General features: G+C 31.4%; 3 protein-coding genes and 1 pseudogene across 3 annotated transcripts; 2 read left to right on the top strand and 2 right to left on the bottom strand.

The window, feature by feature from the left end:
- Positions 1-413: 413 nt before the first annotated feature.
- Positions 414-1,064, top strand: LOC125587364. Its single transcript, XM_048757630.1, has one exon. The coding sequence runs from the start codon at positions 414-416 to the stop codon at positions 1,062-1,064; it is 651 nt and encodes a 216-aa protein (XP_048613587.1).
- Positions 1,065-12,934: 11,870 nt separating this feature from the next.
- Positions 12,935-15,434, top strand: LOC106443236 (pyruvate kinase, cytosolic isozyme). Its single transcript, XM_022706663.2, has 3 exons — positions 12,935-13,822; positions 13,918-14,379; positions 14,532-15,434. Exons 1-3 carry the CDS (start codon positions 13,583-13,585, stop codon positions 15,300-15,302), a joined length of 1,473 nt encoding a protein of 490 aa, XP_022562384.2. The 5' UTR covers positions 12,935-13,582; the 3' UTR covers positions 15,303-15,434.
- A 1,177-nt stretch (positions 15,435-16,611) lies between these two features.
- Positions 16,612-18,580, bottom strand: LOC106443235 (NAC domain-containing protein 46). Its single transcript, XM_013884808.3, has 3 exons — positions 18,021-18,580; positions 17,645-17,925; positions 16,612-17,369 (listed from the first exon to the last, which is right to left on the bottom strand). The coding sequence occupies exons 1-3, from the start codon at positions 18,217-18,219 to the stop codon at positions 16,815-16,817; spliced, it is 1,035 nt and encodes a 344-aa protein (XP_013740262.2). The 5' UTR covers positions 18,220-18,580; the 3' UTR covers positions 16,612-16,814.
- Positions 18,581-20,873: 2,293 nt separating this feature from the next.
- LOC125587851 lies at positions 20,874-23,293 on the bottom strand (annotated as a pseudogene).

Below are 23,293 nucleotides of genomic sequence, written 5' to 3'. Positions count from 1 at the left end.
AGAATGGTTGGCATTTCAAAAACAATGGGAAATACACGGTTAAATCTGGATATGAAGTGGAGCAAGTGTATCCGGACAAAGAAGGTACGCCACCCATGTATGGTCCTTCGGTAACCCCGCTGAAGACGTTTTGTTGGAAAGTACGCTGCCCACCTAAGATGAAACATTTTTTGTGGCAACTATTGACATGATGTATAGCAGTTAAGAAGAATTTGAGGTCAAGAGGAATGCAAGGAGATACAATTTGTGACCGATGCGGAGCTCCCGAGGAGTCAATTAATCATGTATTTTTTGAATGTCCACCGGCAATCCAAGTCTGGGCACTTTCACGGATCCCAACGAATCCAGAAATATTTCCTACTCATTCATTATTTACCAATATGGATCATCTATTTTGGAGAGTCTCCCCCGAAATGGAGGATCATCATTTTGCATGGATTCTCTGGTATATATGGAAGGGTAGAAACAACAAAGTTTTTAGCAATTTGGATATGGACCCGAGAGATACTCTCAAATTGGCAGAAACGGAATCGTTACTTTGGGCGGAAGCGCAAAATTCCCAGAATCAGGGAATGGACCACACTCGGTTACCTGTACCAGTGGCAATCCCGACTATACCAGGTAGATGGTGTTTTACGGACGGATCCTGGAAAAATCAGGATATATATTCAGGACAAGGATGGTATAGTACTCTGGAAGGTTTTGATGGACTAATAGGAGCAAGGAATACAAGAGCGAGTCAGTCGCCACTACACTCGGAGATAGAGGCTCTCATATGGGCAATGGAATGCATGAGGAACCTTAGACAGTTCCGGGTTACTTTTGCAACGGATTGCGCTCAATTGATGAAGATGGTTTCGGAACCAGAGGAGTGGCCAGCCTTTGCAAGCTATTTGGAAGACATAACATTTTTGAAGACAAGTTTCAACAGCTCAGAGATCATTCATATACCACGAACACATAACTCAAGGGCGGACAGTCTTGCACGCAGTGCAAGGAAACAACCGTTGTCTGTCGTTCATATGGATGCAAAGCTACCAGTGTGGTTTGCAGAATCTATATGAGTCTGTTTATGTTGCTGACAAAAAAAAAGTTAAAAATTAGCGACAATACTAATATACCATGAAAGAGAGTTAAAAATACATTAATACAAATGTATAATGTGGTTATAAATTTTTAAACACCACTAAAGAGTGTAAATTTCATTATATAGAGTATTTACCTAAAAACTCAATTACGTAGGGGGTAACCTTCAGATTTTGGGAAAAAAATCAAAATATGAAAATCTTGCTTTATTGAATAGTTGCATCCTGCACTGATATATTATGATGGTCAAAGAGGTTTGAAATCTTTTTTTGTTTCCAGTTCTCTAGAGAGTAGAAATTTTATAATGGTTAGTTAATTTAGGGAATATATGAAGTTTTATTAAATTAATTGTTAAAAAGTTAGATACTATACTCATGTACCATGTACCATGAAAGGGAGTTTATAATACATTAAGACAAATGTATAATGTGGTTAGAACTTTTAAAACAACAGTAAATAGTGTAAACTTCATTATATAAAGCATTTAGTAGGGGTTAACCTTTAGATTTTGAGAAAAAAATAAAAAAACATGACAGTCTTGTTTTATTGCATAAGTGCATCCTGAACTGAAATAGGATGATGATTAAAGAGTTTTGAAATCTTTGTTTCGTCCATTTCTCTTGAGAATCTATATTTTATATTGGCTAGTCCACTGATTTAAGCAGTATATAAAATTTTATTAATTTAATTCTTAAAAAAATAGAGAGATGTCTACGTACCTTGAAAGAGATTTTAGAATACATTAGTACAAATTTAGAATGTGGTTAGAAAATTTTAAGCAACACTAAAGGGTGTAAACTTCAATATATAGAGCATTTACCGAAAACCTTCAGATTTTGAGAAAAAAATAAAAAATATAACAATATTTCTTTATTGCATAGTTGTATCTTGCATCGACATAGGATGATAGTCAAAGATGTTTGGAATCTTTTTGTGCCCCTTTCTTTAGAGAATAGACATTTCATAGTGGTTAGTCCACTAATTTAGGCAATATATGAAGTTTTATTAAATTAATTGTCTAAAAATTAGAGAGGATACTCATGTACCATGAAAAAATGTTTAGAATTTATTAAGAAAAATGTAGAATGTGGTTAGAAAATTGTAAACAACAATAAAGTGTGTAAACTTCATTTTATAGAGCATTTACCGACAACCCAATTTCGTAGCGTGTTAACCTTTAGATTTTGAGAAAAAAATAAAAAATATGACGAACTTGTTTTATTGCATATTTTCATTCTGCACTGACAAATGACGATGGTCAAAAATGATTGAAATATCTTTTGTGTCTGTTTCCCTAGGGAATAGATATTTTATAACGGTTAGTCCACTGATTTGAGCAGCATAAAAAGTTTTATTAAATTAATTGTTAAAATATTCGAGCGATGTCTATGTACCATGAAAAAGAGTTTAGCATACATTAATTTATAATGTGGTTAGAAATTTTTAAACAACAATAAAGAGTGTAAACTTCAATATATAGAGCACTTACCGAAAAACTAAATTTCGTAGGGGTTAACCTTCAGATTTTGATATAAAAATCAAAAATATGAAAATCTTGCTTTATGGAATAGTTGCATCCTAAAGTGACTTAGGATGATGGTTAAAGAGGTTTGAAATCTTTATTGTGTCCGTTTTTCTAGAGAATAGAGATTTCATGTTAGTCCACTAATTTAGACAATATATGAAGTTTTATTAAATTAAAAGTTAAAAAATTAAAGACAATAGTCATATAACATGAAAGAGAGTTTATAATACATTAATACAAATTAATAATGTGGTTAGAAATTATTAAACACCACTAAACATAGACAACTTCATTATATAAATCATTTACCAAAAATCAAATTTCGTATGGCTGTTAACCTTCAGATTTTGAGAAATATTCCAAAATTATGACAATCTTGTTTTATTGCACAATTGCATCATGCACTGACATAGGATGATTGTAAAAAAATTTTGAATTTTTTTTTGTGTTTGTTTCTCTAGAGAATAGATATTTATTGTGGTTAGTCCATTGATTTAAGCAATATATAGATTTTTATTAAATTAATTATTAATAAAATTAGAGTGATGTCTATGTACCTTGAAAGAGATTTAGCATACATTGTTACAAATGTATAATGTGCCTAAAAAATTTTAAGCAACACTAAAGAGTGTAAACAACATTATAAAGAGCACTTAATTACTGAAAACCTTAATTTCATAGGGGTTAACATTCAGATTTTGAGAAAAATTAAAAAAATATGAAAAATCTTTCTTTATTGCATAGTTGCATCCTGCATTGGCATAGGATGATTTTCAAAGAGGTTTGGAATTTTTTGTTTCTGTTTTTCTAGAGAATAGAAATTTCATAGTGGTTAGTCCACTAATTTAGGCAATAAATGAAGCTTTATTAAATTAATAGTTAAAAATTAGAGACAATACTAATGTACCATGAAAGAAAGTTAAGAATACATTAATACAAATGTATAATGTGGTTATAAATTTTTTAAGACCACTAAAGAGTGTAAATTGCATTATATAGAGTATTTACCTTCAGATTTTGGGGAAAAAAATCAAAATATGACAGTCTTGCTTTATTGAATGATTGCATCATGCACTGATATAAGATGATGGTCAAAGAGGTTTGAAATCTTTTTTGTGTCCAGTTCTCTAGAGAGTAGAAATTTCGTAATGGTTAGTCTGCTAATTAAGGCAATATATGAAGTTTTATTAAATTAATTGTTAAAAGTTAGATACTATATTCATGTACCATGAAAGAGAGTTTATAATACATTAAGACAAATGTAGAATATGGTTAGAACTTTTCAAACAACACTAAAGAGTGTAAAATTCATTATATAGAGCATTTACCAAAAACTCAATTTCGTAAGGGTTGTTAACCTTCAAATTTTGAGAAAAAATCAAAAAGTATGTCAATCTTGTTTTATTGCATAAGTGCATCCTGAACTAAAATATTATGATGGTTAAAGAGTTTTGAAATCTTTGTTGTGTCCATTTCTCTAAAGAATATATATTTTATAGTGGTTAGTCCAGTCCACTAATTTAAACAATATATAAATTTTTATTTAATTAATTGTTAAAAAAATAGAGAGTTGTCTACATACCATGAAAGAGAGTTTAGAATACATTAGTACAAATTTAGAATGTGGTTAGAAAATTTTAAGCAACACTAAAGGGTGTAAACTTCAATATATAGAGCATTTACCGAAAAAACTCAATTTCATAGGGGTTAACCTTCAAATTTTGAGAACAAATAAAAAATATGACAATATTGCTTTATTGCATGTTGTATCTTGCATCGACATAGGATGATAGTTAAAGATGTTTGGAATCTTTTTGTGCCCATTTCTTTAGAGAATAGACATTTCATTGTGGTTAGTCCATTAATTTAGGCAATATACGAAGTTTTATTAAATTATATGTCTACAAATTAGAGAGGATATCCATGTACCATGAAAACGTGTTTAGAATATATTAAGACAAATGTAAGAAAGTGGTTAGAAAATTGTAAACAATAATAAAGAGTGTAAACTTCATTTTATAGAGCATTTACCGACAACCCAATTTCGTAGGGGTGTTAACCTTTAGATTTTGAGAAAAAACAAAAAATATGACAAAATCGTTTTATTGCATATTTGCATCTTTCACTGACAAATGACGATGGTCAAAAAGGTTTGAAATATTTTTTTATCCGTTTCTGTAGAGAATAGATATTTTATAACGGTTAGTCCACTGATTTAAGCAGTATAAAAAGTTTTATTAAATTAGTTGTTAAAATATTCGAGCGATGTCTATGTACCATGAAAGATAATTTAGCATACATTAATGTATAATGTGGTTAAAAATATTTTAAACAACACTAAAGAGTAAACTTCAATATATAGAGAACCGAAAAACTAAATTTCGTAGGGGTTAACCTTTAGATTTTGATAAAAAAATCCAAAATATAAAAATCTTGCTTTGTGGAATAGTTACATCCTAAAGTGACTTAGGATGATGGTCAAAAAGGTTTGGAATCTTTATTGTGTCAGTTTTCCCTAGAGAATAGAGATTTCATGTTAGTCCACTGATTTAGACAATATATGAAGTTTTATTAAATTAAAAGTTAAAAAATTAAAGACAATACTCATATACCATGAAAGAGAGTTTATAATACATTAATACAAATTTATAATGTGGTTATAAATTTTTAAACACCACTAAACAGAGAAAACTGCATTATATAAAACATTTACCGAAAATCAAATTTCGTATAGGTGTTAACCTTCAGATTTTGAGAAATGTTCAAAAATTATGTCAATCTTGTTTTATTGCATAATTGCATACTGCACTGACATAGCATGATGGTTAAAAAAATTTTAAATATTTTTTTTTGTCTGTTTCTCTAGAGAATAGATATTTATAGTGGTTAATCCAATGATTTAAGCAGTATATAGAGCGATGTCTATGTACCATGAAAGAGATTTAGCATACATTATTACAAATGTAGAATGTGTCTAGAAAATTTTAATCAACACTAAAGAGTGTAAACATCAATATAAAGAGCACTTAATTACCGAAAAACTTAATTTCGTAGGGTTAACCTTTAGATTTTGAGAAAAATTCAAAAAAATGAAAATATTTCTTTATTGCATAGTTGCATCATGCACTGGCATATGATAATTTTCAAAGAGTTTTGGAATTTTGTGTCTGTTTCTCTAGAGAATAGAGTTTTCATAGTGGTTAGTCCACTGATTTAGGCAATATGTGAAGTTTTATTAAATTAATAGTTAAAAATTAGAGACAATACTAATGTACCATGAAAGAGAGTTAAGAATACATTAATACAAATGTATAATGTGGTTATAATTTTGTAAACGCCACTAAAGAGTGTAAATTGCATTATATAGAGTATTTACCGAAAAACTCAATTTCGTAGGGGTAACCTTCAGATTTTGGGAAAATATCAAAATTGACAATATTGCTTTATTGAATAGTTTCATCCTGCACTGATATAGGATGCTGGTCAAAGAGGTTTGAAATCTTTTTTATGTCCAGTTCTCTAGAGAGTAGAAATTTCATTATGCTAGTCCACTAATTTAGGCAATATATGAAGTTTTATTAATTTAATTGTTAAAAGTTAGATATTATACTCATGTACCATGAAAGATAGTTTAGAATACATTAAGACAAATTTACAATGTGGTTACAACTTTTCAAACAACACTAAAGAGTGTAAACTTCATTATATAGTGCATTTACCGTAAACTCAATTTCGTAGAAGTTAACCTTCAGATTTTGAGAAAAAAATCAAAAAGTATGTCAGTCTTTTTTTATTGCATAAGTGCATCCTGCACTGAAATAGGATGATGGTTAAAGAGTTTTGAAATCTTTATTGTGTCCATTTCTCTAAAGAATATTTTATAGTAGTTAGTCCACTGATTTAGGCATTATATAAAATTTTACTAAATCAATTTTTTTAAAAATAGAGAGATGTCTACATACCATGAAAGAGAGTTTAGAATACATTAGTACAAATTTAGAATGTGGTTAGAAAATTTTAAGCAACACTAAATAGTGTAAACTTCAATATATAGAGCATTTACCGAAAAAACTCAATTTCATAGGGGTTAACCTTCAGATTTGAGAAAAAATCAAAAATATGATAGTATTACTTTATTGCATATTTGTATCTTGCATCAACATAGAATGATAGTCAAAGATGTTTGTAATCTTTTTGTGCCCGTTTCTTTAGAGAATAGACATTTCATTGTGGTTAGTCCACTAATTTAGACAATATACGAAGTTTTATTAAATTATTTGTTTAAAAATTAGAGAGGATATTCATGTACCATGAAAACATATTTAGAATATATTAAGACAAATGTACGAATATGGTTAGAAAATTGTAAACAACAATAAAGAGTGTAAACTTCATTTTATAGAGCATTTACCGACAACCCAATTTCGTAGGGGTGTTAACCTTTAGATTTTGAGAAAAAATAAAAATATGACAAACTCGTTTTATTGCATATTTTCATCATGCACTTACAAATGACGATGGTCAAAAAGATTGGAAATATTTTATGTATCCGTTTTTCCAGAGAATATATATTTTATAACGGCTAGTCCACTGATTTAAGCTGTATAAAAAGTTTTATTAAATTAATTGTTAAAATATTCGAGCGATGTCTATATACCATGAAAGATAGTTTAGCATACATTAATGTACAATGTGGTTATAAATTTTTAAACAACACTAAAGAGTGTAAACTTCAATATATATAGCATTTACCGCAAAACTAAATTTCGTAAGGGTTAACCTTCAGAATTTGATAAAAATATGAAAATTTTGCTTTATGGAATAGGTGCATCCTAAAGTGACTTAGGATTATGGTCAAAGAAACTTGGAATCTTTATTGTGTCAGTTTTCCCTAGAGAATAGAGATTTCATGTTAATCCACTAATTTAGACAATATATGAAGTTTTATTAAATTAAAAGATAAAAAATTAAAGACAATACTCATTTACCATTAAAGAGAGTTTATAATACATTAATACAAATTTATAATGTGGTTAGAAATTTTTAAACACCACTAAACAGATAAAACTTCATTATATAGAACATTTACCGAAAATCAAATTTCGTATGGGTGTTAACCATCAGATTTTGAGAAATGTTCAAAAATTATGACAATCTTGTTTTATTGTATAATTGCATCCTGCACTGATATAGCATGATGGTCAAAAAGGTTTGAAATATTTTTTTGTGTCCGTTTCTCTAGAAAATATTTATAGCGGTTTGTCCAATGATTTAAGCAGTATATAGATTTTGATTAAATTAATTATTAAAAAAGTTAGAGCGATGTCTATGTACCATGAAAGAGATTTATCATACATTTTTATAAATGTAGAATGTGTCTAGAAAATTTTAAGCAACACTAATGAGTGTAAACATCAATATAAAGCACACTTAATTACTGAAAAACTTAATTTCGTAGGGGTTAACTTTCAGATTTTGAGAAAAAATCAAAAATAGAAAAATATTGTTTTATTGCATAGTTGCATCTTGCACTGGCATAGGATGATTTTCAAAGAGGTTTGGAATTTGTGTGTCTGTTTCTCTAGAGAATAGAGATTTCATAGTGGTTAGTCCACTGATTTAGGCAATATATGAAGTTTTATTAAATTAATAGTTAAAAATTAGAGACAGTACTAATATACCATGAAAGAGGGTTAAGAATACATTAATAAAAATGTATAATGTGGTTATAAATTTTTAAACACCACTAAAGAGTGTAAATTACATTATATGGAGTATTTACCGAAAAACTCAATTTCGTTGCATGTTTTATTGAATAGTTTCATCCTGCAATGATATAGAATGATGGTCAAAGAGGTTTGAAATCTTTTTTGTGTCCAGTTCTCTAGAGAGTAGAAATTTCATAATGGTTAGTCCACTAATTTAGGCAATATATGAAGTTTTATGAAATTAATTGTTAAAAGTTATATACTATACTCATGTACCATGAAAGAGAGTTTATAATACATTAAGACAAATGTATAATGTAGTTAGAATTTTTCAAACAACACTAAAGAGTGTAAACTTCATTATATAAATCATTTATCGAAAACTCAATTTCGTAGGGGTTGTTAACCTTCAGATTTTGAGAAAAAAATAAAAAAGTATGTTAGTCCTGTTTTATTACATAAAAGTGCATCCTGAACTGAAATATTATGATGGTTAAAGAGTTTTGAAATCTTTGTTGTGTTCATTTCTCAAAAGAATATATATTTTATAGTGGTTAGTCTACTGATTTAAATAATATATAAACTTTTACTAAATTAGTTATGTCTACATACCATGAAAGAGATTGTAGAATACATTAGTACAAATTTAGAATGTGGTTAGAAAATTTTAAACAACACTAAAGGATATAAACTTCAATATATAGAGCATTTACCGAAAAACTCAATTTCGTAGGGGTTAACCTTCAGATTTTGAGAAAAAAATCAAAAATTTGACAATATTGCTTTATTGCATAGTTGTATCTTGCATTGACATAGGATGATAGTCAAAGATGTCTTTTTGTGCCCGTTTCTTTAGAGAATAGACATTTCGTAGTGGTTAGTCCACTAATTTAGGCAATATATGAAGTTTTATTAAATTAATTGTCTAAAAATTAGAGAGGATACTCATGTACCATGAAAAAACGTTTAGAATATATTAAGACAAATGTAGAATGTGGTTAGAAAATTGTAAACAACAATAAAGAGTGTAAACTTCATTTTATAGAGCATTTACCGACAACCCAATTTTGTCGGGGTGTTAACCTTTGGATTTTGAGAAAAAAAAATTTATGACAAACTCTTTTTATTGCATATTTGCATCCTGCACTGACAAATGACGATGGTCAAAAAGGTTGGAAATATTTTTTGTATTTGTTTCTCTGTAGAATATATATTTTATAACGGTTAGTTCACTGATTTAAGCAGTATAAAAAGTTTTATTAAATTAATTGTTAAAATATTCGAGCGATGTCTATGTACTATGAAATAGAGTTTAGCATACATTAATGTATAATGTGGTTATAAATTTTTAAACAACACTAAAGAGTGTAAACTTCAATATATAGAGCACTTACCGAAAAACTAAATTTCGTAAGGTTAACCTTCAGATTTTGATAAAAAAATAAAAAAATATGAAAATTTTTCTTTATGGAATAGTTTCATCCTAAAGTGACTTAGGATGATGGTCAACGAGGTTTGAAATTTTTATTGTGTTAGTTTCTCTAGAGAATATAGATTTCATGTTAATCCACTGATTTAGACAATATATGAAGTTTTATTAAATTAATAGTTAAAAAATTAAAGAAAATACTCATGTACCATGAAAGAGAGTTTATAATGCATTAATAAAAATTTATAATGTGGTTAGAAATTTTAAACACCACTAAACAGAGAAAATTTCATTATATAGAGTATTTACCGAAAATCAAATTTTGTATGGGTTAACTTTCAGATTTTGAGAAATGTTCAAAATTATGACAATCTTGTTTTATTGCATAATTTCATCTTGCACTGACATAGCATGATAGTCAAAAAGGTTTGAAATATATTTTTGTGTCTGTTTCTTTAGTGAATAGATATTTATAATGGCTAGTCCAATGATTTAAGCAGTATATAAATTTTTATTAAATTAATTATTAAAAAATTAAAGCGATGTCTATGTATCATGAAAGAGATTTAGCATACATTATTAAAAATTTAGAATGTGTCTAGAAAATTTTAATCAACACTAAAGAGTGTAAACATCAATATAAAGAGCACTTAATTACCGAAAAACTTAATTTCGTAGGGGTTAACTTTCAGATTTTGAGAAAAAATCAAAAATAGAAAAATATTGTTTTATTGCATAGTTGCATCTTGCACTGGCATAGGATGATTTTCAAAGAGGTTTGGAATTTTTTGTATATGTTTCTTTAGAGAATAGAGATTTCATAGTGGTTAGTCCACTGATTTAGGCAATATATGAAGTCTTATTAAATTAATAGTTAAAAATTAGAGACAATACTAATGTACCGTGGAAGAGAGTTAAGAATACATTAATACAAATGTATAATATGGTTATAAATTTTTAAACACCACTAAAGAGTGTAAATTTAATTATATAAAATATTTACCGAAAAACTTAATTTGGTAGGGTAGCCTTCAGATTTTGGGGAAAAAATCAAAATATGACAATATTGCTTTATTGAATAGTTTCATCCTGCAATGATATAGAATGATGGTCAAAGAGGTTTGAAATGTTTGTTGTGTCCAGTTCTCTAGAGAGTAGAAATTTCATAATGGTTAGTCCACTAATTTAGGCAATATATGAAGTTTTATTAAATTTTGTTAAAAGTTATATATTATACTCATGTACCATGAAAGATAGTTTAGAATACGTTAAGACAAATGTAGAATATGGTTAGAACTTTTCAAACAACACTAAAGAGTGTAAACTTCATTATATAGAGCATTTACCGAAAACTCAATTTCGTAGGGGTTAACCTTTAGATTTTGAAAAAAAATAAAAAAATATGATAATCTTGTTTTATTGCATAAGTGCATCATGAACTGAATTAAGACGATGGTTAAAGAGTTTTAAAATATTTGTTGTGTTCATTTCTCTATAGAATATATTTTATATTGATTAATTCCATGATTTAAGTAGTATATAAAGTTTTATTAAATTAATTGTTAAAAATTAGAGAGATATCTACGTAGAAAGAAAGTTTAGAATACATTAGTACAAATTTAGAATGTGGTTAGAAAATTTTACGTAACACTCAAGGGTGTAAACTTCAGTATATAGAGTATTTATCCAAAAAACTCAATTTTGTAGGGCTAGTTTGATCAAAATGCAATAAAACTATACACTCTTTTACCCTTTTGAAAAGGCCGTGTAGAGAGTGAACAGAAAGAGAGAGGGAGAGTGGGTGATAGAGACTAAATGTTCTTCCTTGTACATTCATTTAATAGATTCTTGTTCTAGTTTACGACTAAACTTTATTCTTATTGATGCTTTGAAGCTCTCGCGTAGGGAGCATACTTGTACACGTGGGCTACATTCGCCTGGAAAATAAATAAATACCCACGGAATTATATTCTTTTGCTTGTCAAAACAAAAATAAATATATAAAAGAAAATAGAAACTGCCGAGATTCTGCCGAATGAGAATCAGAAACTCCGAAGAAAGAAAAAGGTTTATAAAGGTGAGTCGCACTCTCAAGTCAAGAATCTTTGTTATTCATCTTAAACCTATAGTAATAAAAAATAGAAAACGAAAAGAGAATAGTTATTCAAGGTTCGTTTTCTTGCCACTTATAGCTAGTCTTGTTTCATTACTTGTTAACATCACTGACTAGAAGAAGATTAGGCGTCATCTCAATTTTGTTTCGTTATTGCATTATTTGTTCATCGTGACATATTGTATCAAGTTCATAAATCACTGCACTGAACCTCTCTCACTAACGGCATTCTTTTTTCATCCAAATTGAATTTTAACCAGTACATTTAATAAACATATTTTAACATTCCTCGTGGTCTTAACCTTAAAGTTTGAATCTCTAGCTGCAAGCTTGCGAATGTTGTAGTTTGAATCTCTGTAGTTATTTATATTAGCTCTCTGGGGAAGAAAGATTCCGAAGATAACTTGGTTAAGCAAAAACTTTGAGCTTTTCGTAAATTGTGTGTTATAAACTTTGGCATCGCATCAGTTTTCACCTGAACGTTGGGGCTCTTTCTATCTAAGCTTTGTTTTTTTTTGGAACGCTTTTTTCTGGAACGCTATCTAACCTTGTTTAAAAGAAAAGTTTGGTTAGTTAAATATATTGAAAAACGAACCTGACCGGAAAGTGATCACTAATGGCCGGACCGGACCAGTATGTAAGGAACGACATTGAAAACGTGACGGTAACTGATTTGGATGTCTATAAAATGAAACTAGACTAAGCCGCAGATGATTTGAGGAATGTGCTCTTTGTTGGACACAGTGGGGAATTCAGGACATAACATCAGAACCAGATGTCATGATCACCGTGCCGGTCCTTTTACGAAAGACCTGGTATTTATTTCAGCTTATCACAGAAATTTTATTGGTTACTGAGAATTTTTTTACAGATCTCTTAGGTTAGATCTCTTAGCGTAATATAAGATATGATCTCTTACCTTTTAACTAAAAAAACTAAGAGACGTCTCTTATAAGGTCTCTTAGAAATAGCTTCTCCATGGTAAGAAAGTTTCTTCTATAGCTACACAAATTCATTCCTAGTTACATGATGTTTCCAAAAATAAAATACTAAAGTAATTAATATCTCAATGACATATATGTTTGCCTCGCAAGAAATTGACAGAAAATTATTGCTTCAAACTTAGAAACTGTGCTAGTCTATGAGTTTTACTGATTTATTGTGCTTATTAATTTAGTAAAAATACGTAGTCTTAAACTCTTAATATTAGATTCTCGAGTTTTCCCCTGATTTATTTAAGTTTACTCTTATCGACGGTTTAATTTTCATTCTTGAGATACAAGAACATCATTAAATGTACAGAACGACAGTTTCCTTTTGGAAGCAAAATAGAAAAATTCTTATTTCCAAAACCATGAAGTTTTACTTTTTATTATATTAAAATTAATTAATATATAGACAATTTTTTGTGTGTGTATAATTAATTGTCCTTACTTGAAACAAAAGAATTCAATCAATGGGTTTCCTTTTTTCTTCAGTATTGATTTAACGTTGCACGTTCTTACCATATTAAAACCCTACAAAAAATGGAAAGTGTCTTTATATTTTCCTTTTTCGTTATGTGAAAAAAGGACACTATTTCTCTCCAAGTTCTAAACGGATTCCTATATAAACAAACATAGATGCAAGACTCTAATCACAATTCATAATCTTTCACAAGTTCTCAATCTCACATTCTTAAAACTCTTAAATTTTGTGTTCCCTTACAAGTTTTCTTGACAATGGAGAAGATACTTGACGGAAGAACTAATGGAACACTCAAGAAGACCAAGATCGTGTGTACTCTTGGACCAGTGTCCAGGTCTGTTGAGATGATCGAGAAGCTTCTCAAAGCTGGTATGAACGTAGCCCGTTTCAACTTCTCACACGGTACTCACGAGTACCACCAAGGAACTCTCGATAACCTCAGAATCGCAATGAAGAACACTGGTATCATGTGTGCCGTCATGCTTGACACAAAGGTAACCTAATCCCCTAAACGTTTCTATATGTGACCTAATAGTAATATTCGATTTATGGATTTTAATATAACTCGGTTTAATTTTTTTTTCTTTAGGGTCCTGAGATTAGAACCGGATTTCTCAAAGAAGGCAAACCGGTTCAGCTAACTCAAGGTCAAGAGATAACAATCTCAACTGATTACACTTTGCTAGGAGATTCAAACACAATCTCAATGAGCTACAAGAAACTTGCCGAGGATCTCAATCCAGAGGACGTGATTCTCTGTTCAGACGGCACAATCTCTCTGACCGTCTTGTCGTGTGACAAGGTTAACGGTCTAGTTCGTTGCCGATGCGGGAACTCAGCAACCCTAGGAGAGAAAAAGAACGTTAACCTCCCAGGAGTTGTAGTTGATCTCCCAACGCTTACGGAGAAAGATCAAGAAGATATTCTAAAGTGGGGAGTTCCAAACAAGATCGATATCATTGCTCTTTCCTTTGTTCGTAAAGGATCTGACCTAGACCAAGTCAGGAAGTTACTTGGGGAGCACGCAAAGCGAATCATGCTTATGTCAAAGGTGAGTGAAAAAAAAAATTCAGAACACATATGTTTTTTGTTTATTTATTTGAACACTATTTTTATTTTTATTTGGTAAAAAGAAACATATGTTTCTATTAGTTGTAAATTTGTAATATACTTACGTGATAATGATAATTAATCTCTTAACAGGTTGAGAATCAAGAAGGAGTGAGGAACTTCGACGAGATTCTTAAAAACTCTGATGCATTCATGGTGGCTAGAGGCGACCTAGGGATGGAGATTCCTATCGAGAGGATATTTCAAGCACAGAAGATGATGATTGAGAGAGCCAATGCTGTCGGGAAACCTGTCGTGACAGCTACGCAGATGCTTGAGTCCATGACCAAGTCTCCTCTTCCGACAAGAGCCGAAGCTACGGACGTGGCCAACGCTGTCCTCGATGGCACGGACTGCGTCATGCTCAGCGGAGAGACCGCCGCCGGAGCCCACCCCGAAGCCGCCGTGAAAATCATGGCGAGAATCTGTAAGGTGGCGGAGGATACTCTCGACTACGACGCCGTGCATAAGAAGATTCAAGAAGCTGTTCCGTTGCCTTTGTCCACGGTTGAGGACTTGGCCGCTTCTGCTGTCTCCAAGGCGATGAAGCAGAGCGCCAAGGCGATTGTGGTTCTCACCAAGGGGGGGTACACAACGGCGCTTGTGGCGAAATACAGGCCTATCGTTCCGATTCTCTCGGTGGCTATCTTGGATGATGGAGAGTCGAGGTGTTCGGTGGCGAAACGTGGCTTGATTTACCGTGGAATCGTTCCGGTGGTGGCGAACAGTGGCTCGACGGAGGAGGCGACTAAGTTTGCGATCGAGTTTGCAAAGGAGAAGGAGATCTGTAAGGGTGGAGATTCGATTGTCTTGGTGCAGTACATCGATGGTTCCTCTCTTCTCAAGATCATGCTCGTGGAGTAGACAACTTGTTTCTCACGGGTTTAATTTTTGATGGTTTAAAAATTTGTGGGGTCAAAATTCTAGTCTTGAGAGAAATTATTTTGGCCGCTATATTTTTTAAGTTTTTGACATTTTTGATTATTTGATATTTACGCAGAGAGATTTATCATTTATGAATTAATAATAATTTTACTTTGCTCAGATTTGAAATTCATGCATCCGAATCATTTCAAACCTTGTGTTTTTGATGATCAACATTCAAAAAGTTTAAAAGACGTACGTGCATGGATTTAAACGCAAAAGCTCTCGTCTTCTTCCAGGTTTACATGGGCCAATTTTGGGCTCTTATGCTAATATGCTATTGGCCCAATTTCCTTGTTAGTCAAGCTCGATTGAAAATTCTAAACCAATCAACGCAAAAACCTTTTTCCTTTAGAACCCAAACTCATACTCTAATTCATGGGTCTATTGCAAGGGTCGGATACTTTTTCAAAAAAATTACAGTTACAGTGCTTGATTCAATCATTCAACTCATCTTCAATGGTCAAAAATACGCTCAAGTCCTCCGTATGCTCGGAAACGGACGTTACAATTCTTTTGAGGATTAACATGGAAACGTTTATCTCTATTGAATCTATAATGGCTTATAAAATACAATAGTTTAAATCCTCAAAAGAAATTATCACGGAAATTTAACATCTTCTGCAAACTCTTGAGTGTAGTTACTAAAAATTTGAGAGTACTGGAGTTTGTCTTTTGTAAGAACCCCATCATTAATTAGTAAGACCATGATTAACCCGGGCTTCTTAGAGTGGAGTTCTTAACGTAAGTTAAGAAACTGTTTCTTAACTTTTAATTAAAAAAAGCTAAGAACCAGTCTTTAAAATCTTTATTTAAAAACCGGTTCTTAGTTTTTTTAGTTAAAAATTAAGATCCTAGTAAACTAACTATTAGCCACGTAGAAACAGCTAATATGATTCCCAAATTCAGGGTACGACTCATGCTTGTGAGCTGTGTTCTTCCACTCATCAGTTTATTCAGATTCTATATATTTTTATTCCAAAAAAAACAAGTCCGTATGTTCTACTTATTTTCTGAATAAAAGGGAATAAGAATTTCTTAATATTCTCTCATTCACTCAAATAATGACAAACCTACATATATATTGAATACCTCTCGAGATGATAAATTTACTGGGAGTTTTCATCTTCATTCTCCAAAATCTTTAGATTGTGCACTTCACAATCAATTCTTTATATAAATAATGAAAAAAAAAATCACAAAGAAATAAATCATACGAAGAATTATATGTACATTATACAACTTAATCATTAAAAAAGTTGTTCTTATTATAGCCTAAAAAAGTTACAAAGTCTTTTTCACCCAAACTACAAACTAAGTAAAAACATCATTTACCTAAAAGTTAATTGCCTAGGAAAACCTAATAAACTTACAATATATAGACAAATTAATTACCTGAATAAAATCACTAAACAATTGCCACTCTAACAGATTCAGAATTAATAATAACCTTCAAATTAGTTTGTAGTCGTCCCAAAAGATCCCCAAGTCATCATCATACGACGTGTTGTTACCATCCATCATTGCCGCATTGGCCACCGAAGACCCCATCATTAGATACGAAGATGTCTCTGGCGTCGCGGTTGTGTTCACGTCGGAACTTAAACCGGTTTCTTGAGACACACTCACAAGAGAACGCTCCAACTTGATCATACGGTTACTATTATTTCCCGAGCCAGTCCCGTAACCCGAACCAGATCCAGGATTTGGGACCGAGTGGTAAGGGTAATTGACGATTTGTTCAGGGAGGTAAGTGTTGTCGACCGCCGCGGTTGTAGGGTAATGGAGGATGTGCTTGAGGTCTTGTCGTTGGCCGGCACCTGAGAAGCTTGGACCGGGTTGACCCAAGAAACCGGGATCGATGAGAGGAGGGAGAGAAGAGACGTCTAAGAGATGATCAATGTTGTCAAGAGATTCAATCCTTATGAGTTGATTTGTAGTAGTAGTAGTAGTAATAGTGAGAGGAGGAGCGTTCTTGTGGAAAACCCTACACACCACCCATTCATCCTATAATCATCACAAAAGAAAAGTTTAGTTAGTTAAATATTCCTGATTAATTAAGTTCTTAATTATATTTTATGTTAAGTTAATTTTGAACCAAATGTATATATAAGATCAATTAGAAAATAAACATTTATTAACCAAGCAGATTAATTATAAGATAAACATTTCCACACCACTCATTGCATCAAAGTAAGATATTTCTAACATAGCTTCTAATTAAAACCATATGGAATCAAATTAATAGTTTTGCAAGAAAATAGTTAACAACTTTTTCATACCCTTGAAGATTTAGGGAGATTGTGATAAGAATATATGCCATCAAGACGATACTCATGCATAACCCAATTGGTCTTTTCACCTTTCGGAGCTCTTCCTCTATAGAACACAAGTGTTTTCTTCATCCCAACAATACAAGCTTTGCCCCTAAAGATCTCCTTGTCCTTCCCGGTTGCCTTCCAGTAACCGGACAGGGTTGCACGGTTCGTCCTCATGCCGGTCGGGTACTTCCTATCCCGCTGGCAAAAAAAGTAAAACTCCTTCTCTCCCATCTTTGCAATTTCTGCACCCCACAAAATTATCAAGAATCAGAATCTTGATGTATGATAAATTTTGAACGGTCAAAATGAAAGTAAAAAATTTTTGAATTTAAGTTACTTGGTAGATCCCAAGGCTCGTTCTTGTTAAGGTCGGCTTGACCAATTGCAGCCGAGGTGAACTGGACGTTGAAGACTTTCTCTTTAAGGTAGTGAGTTATGATCTCTTCATCAGTTGGATGAAACCGAAACCCCGGAGGCAAATCCACCACCTCATTATCTCCTCCTTGGTTCACAAATGCACCTACTTCTTCCACCATCTCTATATATGTATGTTTAAACAAGAAAGATAAAGATAATTTAGGAAATTCTTGAAAATTAACAAATTAGTAAACGTTCTGAGGAAAGGGAGATCGATCGAGGAATATATGTGTTTTATTGCAGACACACGTCGGCGTTAAAGAAGAAGGAAAGTCGTTGAAGAAAGATGGAAGAAGAAGCAAAGGTTGGAGAATTTTGAGGAGCTAAACAATTTCAGGAAAATGAAAATTAAACCATGAAAAAGTAGAAAAGTGGCTTATTTATACAAAAGAAAGACAAGAGTTATGAAATTAAAAAGAATAATTAAAACCAAGAATTTTTTATTTTCTATTCTTTCCTTATTTTTTGGTGATGTAGTAAAGACACGTAAGCGCTACTCAACTTTTTCAGTTAAGGGATAAAGGAAGAGATAATCGCATATAGACGAGATTAGAGATTACACTTGCAAGAGCAGCGGCATAGAAGACAAAAACCTAACCAACCACCTCTTCTATCCCATGAAGATAAATATCCAAAACCAAAGAGGAGATGAATTGTATAAAAATAAATTGATTTTTTCTATTCTCAGCTTTAAAAGTTTGAACAAAACATTATCTTAATTTCGCAAAAAAAAAAAGAAAACACTATCTTCAAATTGGTGAATGTCAATACTCCACCCGTTTTTGGATAAGTGTCACTTTGACATTTTTCACACGTACTAAGAAAATAGCGGAAATATATGTAAGCTGTTATTAATTACATCTTTATGACCAATAGTATTTGAGATAAATAAAATTATTTATAAAACCAATGTAGTTTGTAATTAATTTTTAGCTGAAATTAAGTATAATTTGCATTGGAATTGTAAAGTGATATTTTTTGCGTAACCAAAAAAAAAGATAGAATGACACTACGAAAATAAGTGTCAAAACTCAAAAGGGTGATTGACTGTCAATTATAAACGGCCGCTGTAAATTTTAAATTTCAATCCATTAATAAATATATGTATTTAATATTTTCTATGACTTCTTGTAGCATGACAAGAACTAGTCCTTACCTATGGAACTAAATCAATCAATATGAAAATATAAACGGAACAACTTATTGACGAACTATCATGATATGATGAGCGAAAAAACTAGTTGACATTAAAATAAACTACTAGTTGGTTTTTGTGGATATGAAGCGAAAATTCAATATTCTTTATCCAACAATGCTAGTTGGTTCTTAATAAAAATTCTTTCATGAGTTGTTCTTTGGGTGCTTTTAAAAAAAAATTCAACGATAGGATACCTAATCTCATAACTAACTTAATTGTCTAGTTGTCTCTATTCATTATTTACCACTATATTGAATTGTCCGAATATTACATACTCAAATATTATAGATGAAAAATAACGTTTCGTCAGCTTCGCAATAGATTCATGATACGCATATGCTGATATGCTATGCATGCTGTTCATAGTGTTTTTAAATTCGGATAAACCTAAACCAAAGCAAATGAAGTTTTAAATAAACCAAACAAATTGAATCCAAGTTATTATGTCTGAATTACATTAGACCACGATTAATGCAAGTTTCTTAGAGAAAATTTCTTAGCAAATATAAAAGAAGTCAGTTGGTTTTTAACTAAAAAATATTAAGAAACATCTCCTAAATAAGATATATAAGAGACGTCTCTTACCGTTTTTTAGTTAAAAGCTAAGAAACGTCTCTTATATTCGCTAAGACATGCATTAATTATGTTTTTAATAGAAATATGAAACCAATGTGAACACAAAAACAAAAATTGCACTAAAACCAAGAAACGGGGTAGCAAAAAAGTTTTAATACTTCTGAAGAAAATTTCAACATCGACTTCTTAAAACTTTATAAAACGGTGAGACAGTTATTTCCAAGAATCCGTCAAATAATACTTTAGATCCCTGCTCTACTTGGATAATAGTAGTAAATGATATACAAATGGTATATATATCGACCTCAAGTTATGGAATAAAATCTTGAAAAAATGATAATAAACAAGTACTATTGTAACATTTTCTATGTATTCTACTTCTTCTCTTTTATATAACTGTGTACGTAAAATAATGTATATATATAAATCCTCGTATTTTATGAATTTGCGCGTGGACCAGATAGTAGGCTATTAAAATATGAGGGCGTAGCTTAAGAGGTTGACTTTTGATTCCAAGGGAAAAGTCTTTAAACTGAAGGAGCCTCCCGCAGGATTTGGTGACGACATCTGACGTAAATTATGACATCACCACCTCTCCTTATTGGGTCATGTGGACCCACCATCCCAAGCCTTTTACGGACGATACCAGATTACACTAAGCAACATGAAAAATGATGATTCACCAATCCGTTGTGTGCAAGTAACTATAGAGATGATGATAAGGGCTATAAAGAAAGAATAATTTGGATTTCATATCCACGTGGGTTTACAAGACACCGCAAGTATATGTGTATATATCAACCATGGTCCATGGACGAGGACGAACCTTTTAATACCACTCGTGAAAACGATTTTAAAGATTATATATAACATTCACATATGTCATTATATACTTCTCAGAAAAGGTTTTAAAGAAATTAGCTATTTTCATTTTCAACATGCGTGTCCATATAAGTGAATGATATATAACTACCTACTGAACTGCAAAAAATAACATTATTTTCATCAAATATAAGCTTATATATCATATGATCCCCTACAATACTTTGGAAATTTCATATTATAACAATTCCTACGTTTAACCATATATCAAATGGTCTCTAATTCGCGTAATTATGTTTTGGAAACACCATCCTCTCTAACCTTTATATGGAAGAGGAGGACTCATCAAGTATTCCTGATTCATATATAAAACTAGATTGTTGAACCATACTATGATTCAAATGATCTATGCTATTATATATTGTAACTAAAGTTGTTGATCATCTTCTTGGAAGTGCTCGTCGTTTTTTCTGCATAATCCATTCTTTCTCTTTTGTTTCCGATAAAGCTGGTCTCAGAACTAGGAGGGGCTCAACCGAGGTAAGTTTTGATCCAAATAAGGGTTTCCGTAGATGTTAGGGTTTGAGAAATTTTCAAACATGAAAGAAAACTCTTGTTCAGTATGATTTTCCGGAGTTTCGTTTAGAAAGTTTGTGAGGAACGTCAAATCTGTAGCGTCTAATAAGTTCGAGAAAGAAGACTTCTGGCGTTTAAGTGTTTGATTGTTTTCCAAATTTGGCAAGAGGGTTTCGCTGACTATGAATGTCTCTTTGTCATTTTCCTCATGTTCTTGGTTGCTTGTACCTGTAGCAACATGTGGTGGTGACAGTGAAGTGTGTGATTTCTTGTAAATCCGGCAAAGAACCCAATCATCTAGCTGCAAGAGAATAATGAATATAAAACTGGTAAATATTATAGGGCTAAAATTATTAAAAATCAACATAAGTGCTAAATAGAGCAATTTTATTAAAAATGGTTTATTGATATATCAGGTATATAATTAAACAAATAAAAAATAAATTAGTCGGTATCAAACTTTAAAATCAATTTGCTTTGTAGTTGAATCAAAATCACCATTATTAACAACCTTTTTTTATTTTCTCAAGTATTTGCCAAATCTTACCCTCATAGAGTATTCTTTAGATTTCAAACTCCTATCTCCAAGATTATTGAATTGGCTATCGCTCCCAGAATGGTCCACTCTTTTGGGCGATAGGGTTTCAGCAAGTCGATATTCGTGCATGATCCAATTGGTTTTAACACCTTTTGGAGGCTTTCCTCTATAAAACACAAGTGCTTTTTTTATACCAATCTTTTCATTAACTCCAACGTTTGGTACCACAATTAATTTATCTGTTCCGGTGGCTTTCCAATATCCAGACGCAGCTGCTCGGTTTGGTCTTGCTCCGTTTGGATATTTCCTGTCCCTCGGACTGAAAAAATACCATTCTTTCTCTCCAAAGGGAGCCTTAGCTGATACAAATTAAACAACATGTTATAACACGGACACAATATTGGGGACACAATATTGGGGAAACCGCACAAAAAGAGTTTCAAGACTCTCATGCTATCATGGCTGAGGAATGACTAGGAATCTTTTTTGTAAAATGAGCTTCACCTTGTTTTTATTTTTTTTGCCGAGGTGAACCTCTTCTAGTTTTCAATTTTTGTAAAGTTTACAAAACAATTTAAATATGATATTCAAATATTTGGCAAAAAAAAAAAAACATGTTATAACACTTTTAAAAATGTCAATAAAAGGAAATATGCATACAAAAGTTAATGTATATTTTTTTTCTCACAAGTTAATATATAACTGAATAATATTGGTTGGTTACCTGGTAAATCCCATGGATCAGATTTATAGATATCGACATCTGCGATGACCGAAAGCGGGACTGGTAAAGAGGAAACCTTCTTCCTTAGGTAATGGAGAATGAGTTCTTCATCAGTTGGATGAAATCGAAACCCTGGTGGCAAACTTGATCTTGGATCCTTGCTTATCATTATTTCTTAGTATGATCTTAAGAATCTTATATATATGGAATTTTGAAGAGACGAGAGACCAACAGAAGAGAAAGACTGTTTTGATTATGGTGAGGAGCATAGAAGCCAAACGAGGCAAAGAAGAAGTGAGCCAAAGATTGAAATTTTTTGTAGAGCAGGTTGCTAGGCAATTTATGGTGCGTGGAGTTTTGTCTTTTAGTACTACTTACTACATGTATATTTTTATTAAAAATATTAGGAATTCAAAACAAAGGAAAATACAGATTCTTATTTTATATAAAGTTAGAAAAGGTCCAAAAACAAATGTTAAAGTAGTCGATTAAAGGAATAAACCAGTTCAAATTATTTTCCAACCAAATAAAATAATTTCTTTTTTTAGTTATCAGAATTTAAGACGAGAAGCTAGCAAATATCGTCATCAGACTCAAGCATGTGTTATGAACAGAAACTAGAATAAACAATGTATATCCTAGTCAAATTCGTGGTATTTTGTGCATGTTGTCTATCTATTCTCATAATATAATATTTATCATTTAAGTCTAATTAGACTTTTATGTGAGGAAATAGTTTTTTTTTGGTGCACCATGTAA

This window comes from Brassica napus, chromosome C5 (assembly GCF_020379485.1).
Source record: "Brassica napus cultivar Da-Ae chromosome C5, Da-Ae, whole genome shotgun sequence".
In the NCBI taxonomy this organism is placed as follows: Eukaryota; Viridiplantae; Streptophyta; class Magnoliopsida; order Brassicales; family Brassicaceae; genus Brassica; species Brassica napus.
The sequence above is the reverse complement of the archived record's forward strand: the minus strand, read 5'-3'. Positions and strand labels throughout refer to the sequence as shown.

What these genes read in the sequence shown, in the direction of transcription:
- LOC125587364 (XM_048757630.1), top strand. Translation starts at nt 414, where the DNA reads ATGGAGGATCATCATTTTGCATGGATTCTCTGGTATATATGGAAGGGT.
- LOC106443235 (XM_013884808.3), bottom strand. Translation starts at nt 18,219, where the DNA reads ATGGTGGAAGAAGTAGGTGCATTTGTGAACCAAGGAGGAGATAATGAG. An exon ending in CGAGCCTTGGGATCTACCAA is followed by an intron (nt 17,926 to 18,020) that starts GTAACTTAAATT and finishes TGTGGGGTGCAG; the next exon opens with AAATTGCAAAGATGGGAGAG. An exon ending in ATCTCCCTAAATCTTCAAGG is followed by an intron (nt 17,370 to 17,644) that starts GTATGAAAAAGT and finishes TGATGATTATAG; the next exon opens with GATGAATGGGTGGTGTGTAG.
- LOC106443236 (XM_022706663.2), top strand. Translation starts at nt 13,583, where the DNA reads ATGGAGAAGATACTTGACGGAAGAACTAATGGAACACTCAAGAAGACC. An exon ending in CCGTCATGCTTGACACAAAG is followed by an intron (nt 13,823 to 13,917) that starts GTAACCTAATCC and finishes TTTTTTCTTTAG; the next exon opens with GGTCCTGAGATTAGAACCGG. An exon ending in GAATCATGCTTATGTCAAAG is followed by an intron (nt 14,380 to 14,531) that starts GTGAGTGAAAAA and finishes ATCTCTTAACAG; the next exon opens with GTTGAGAATCAAGAAGGAGT.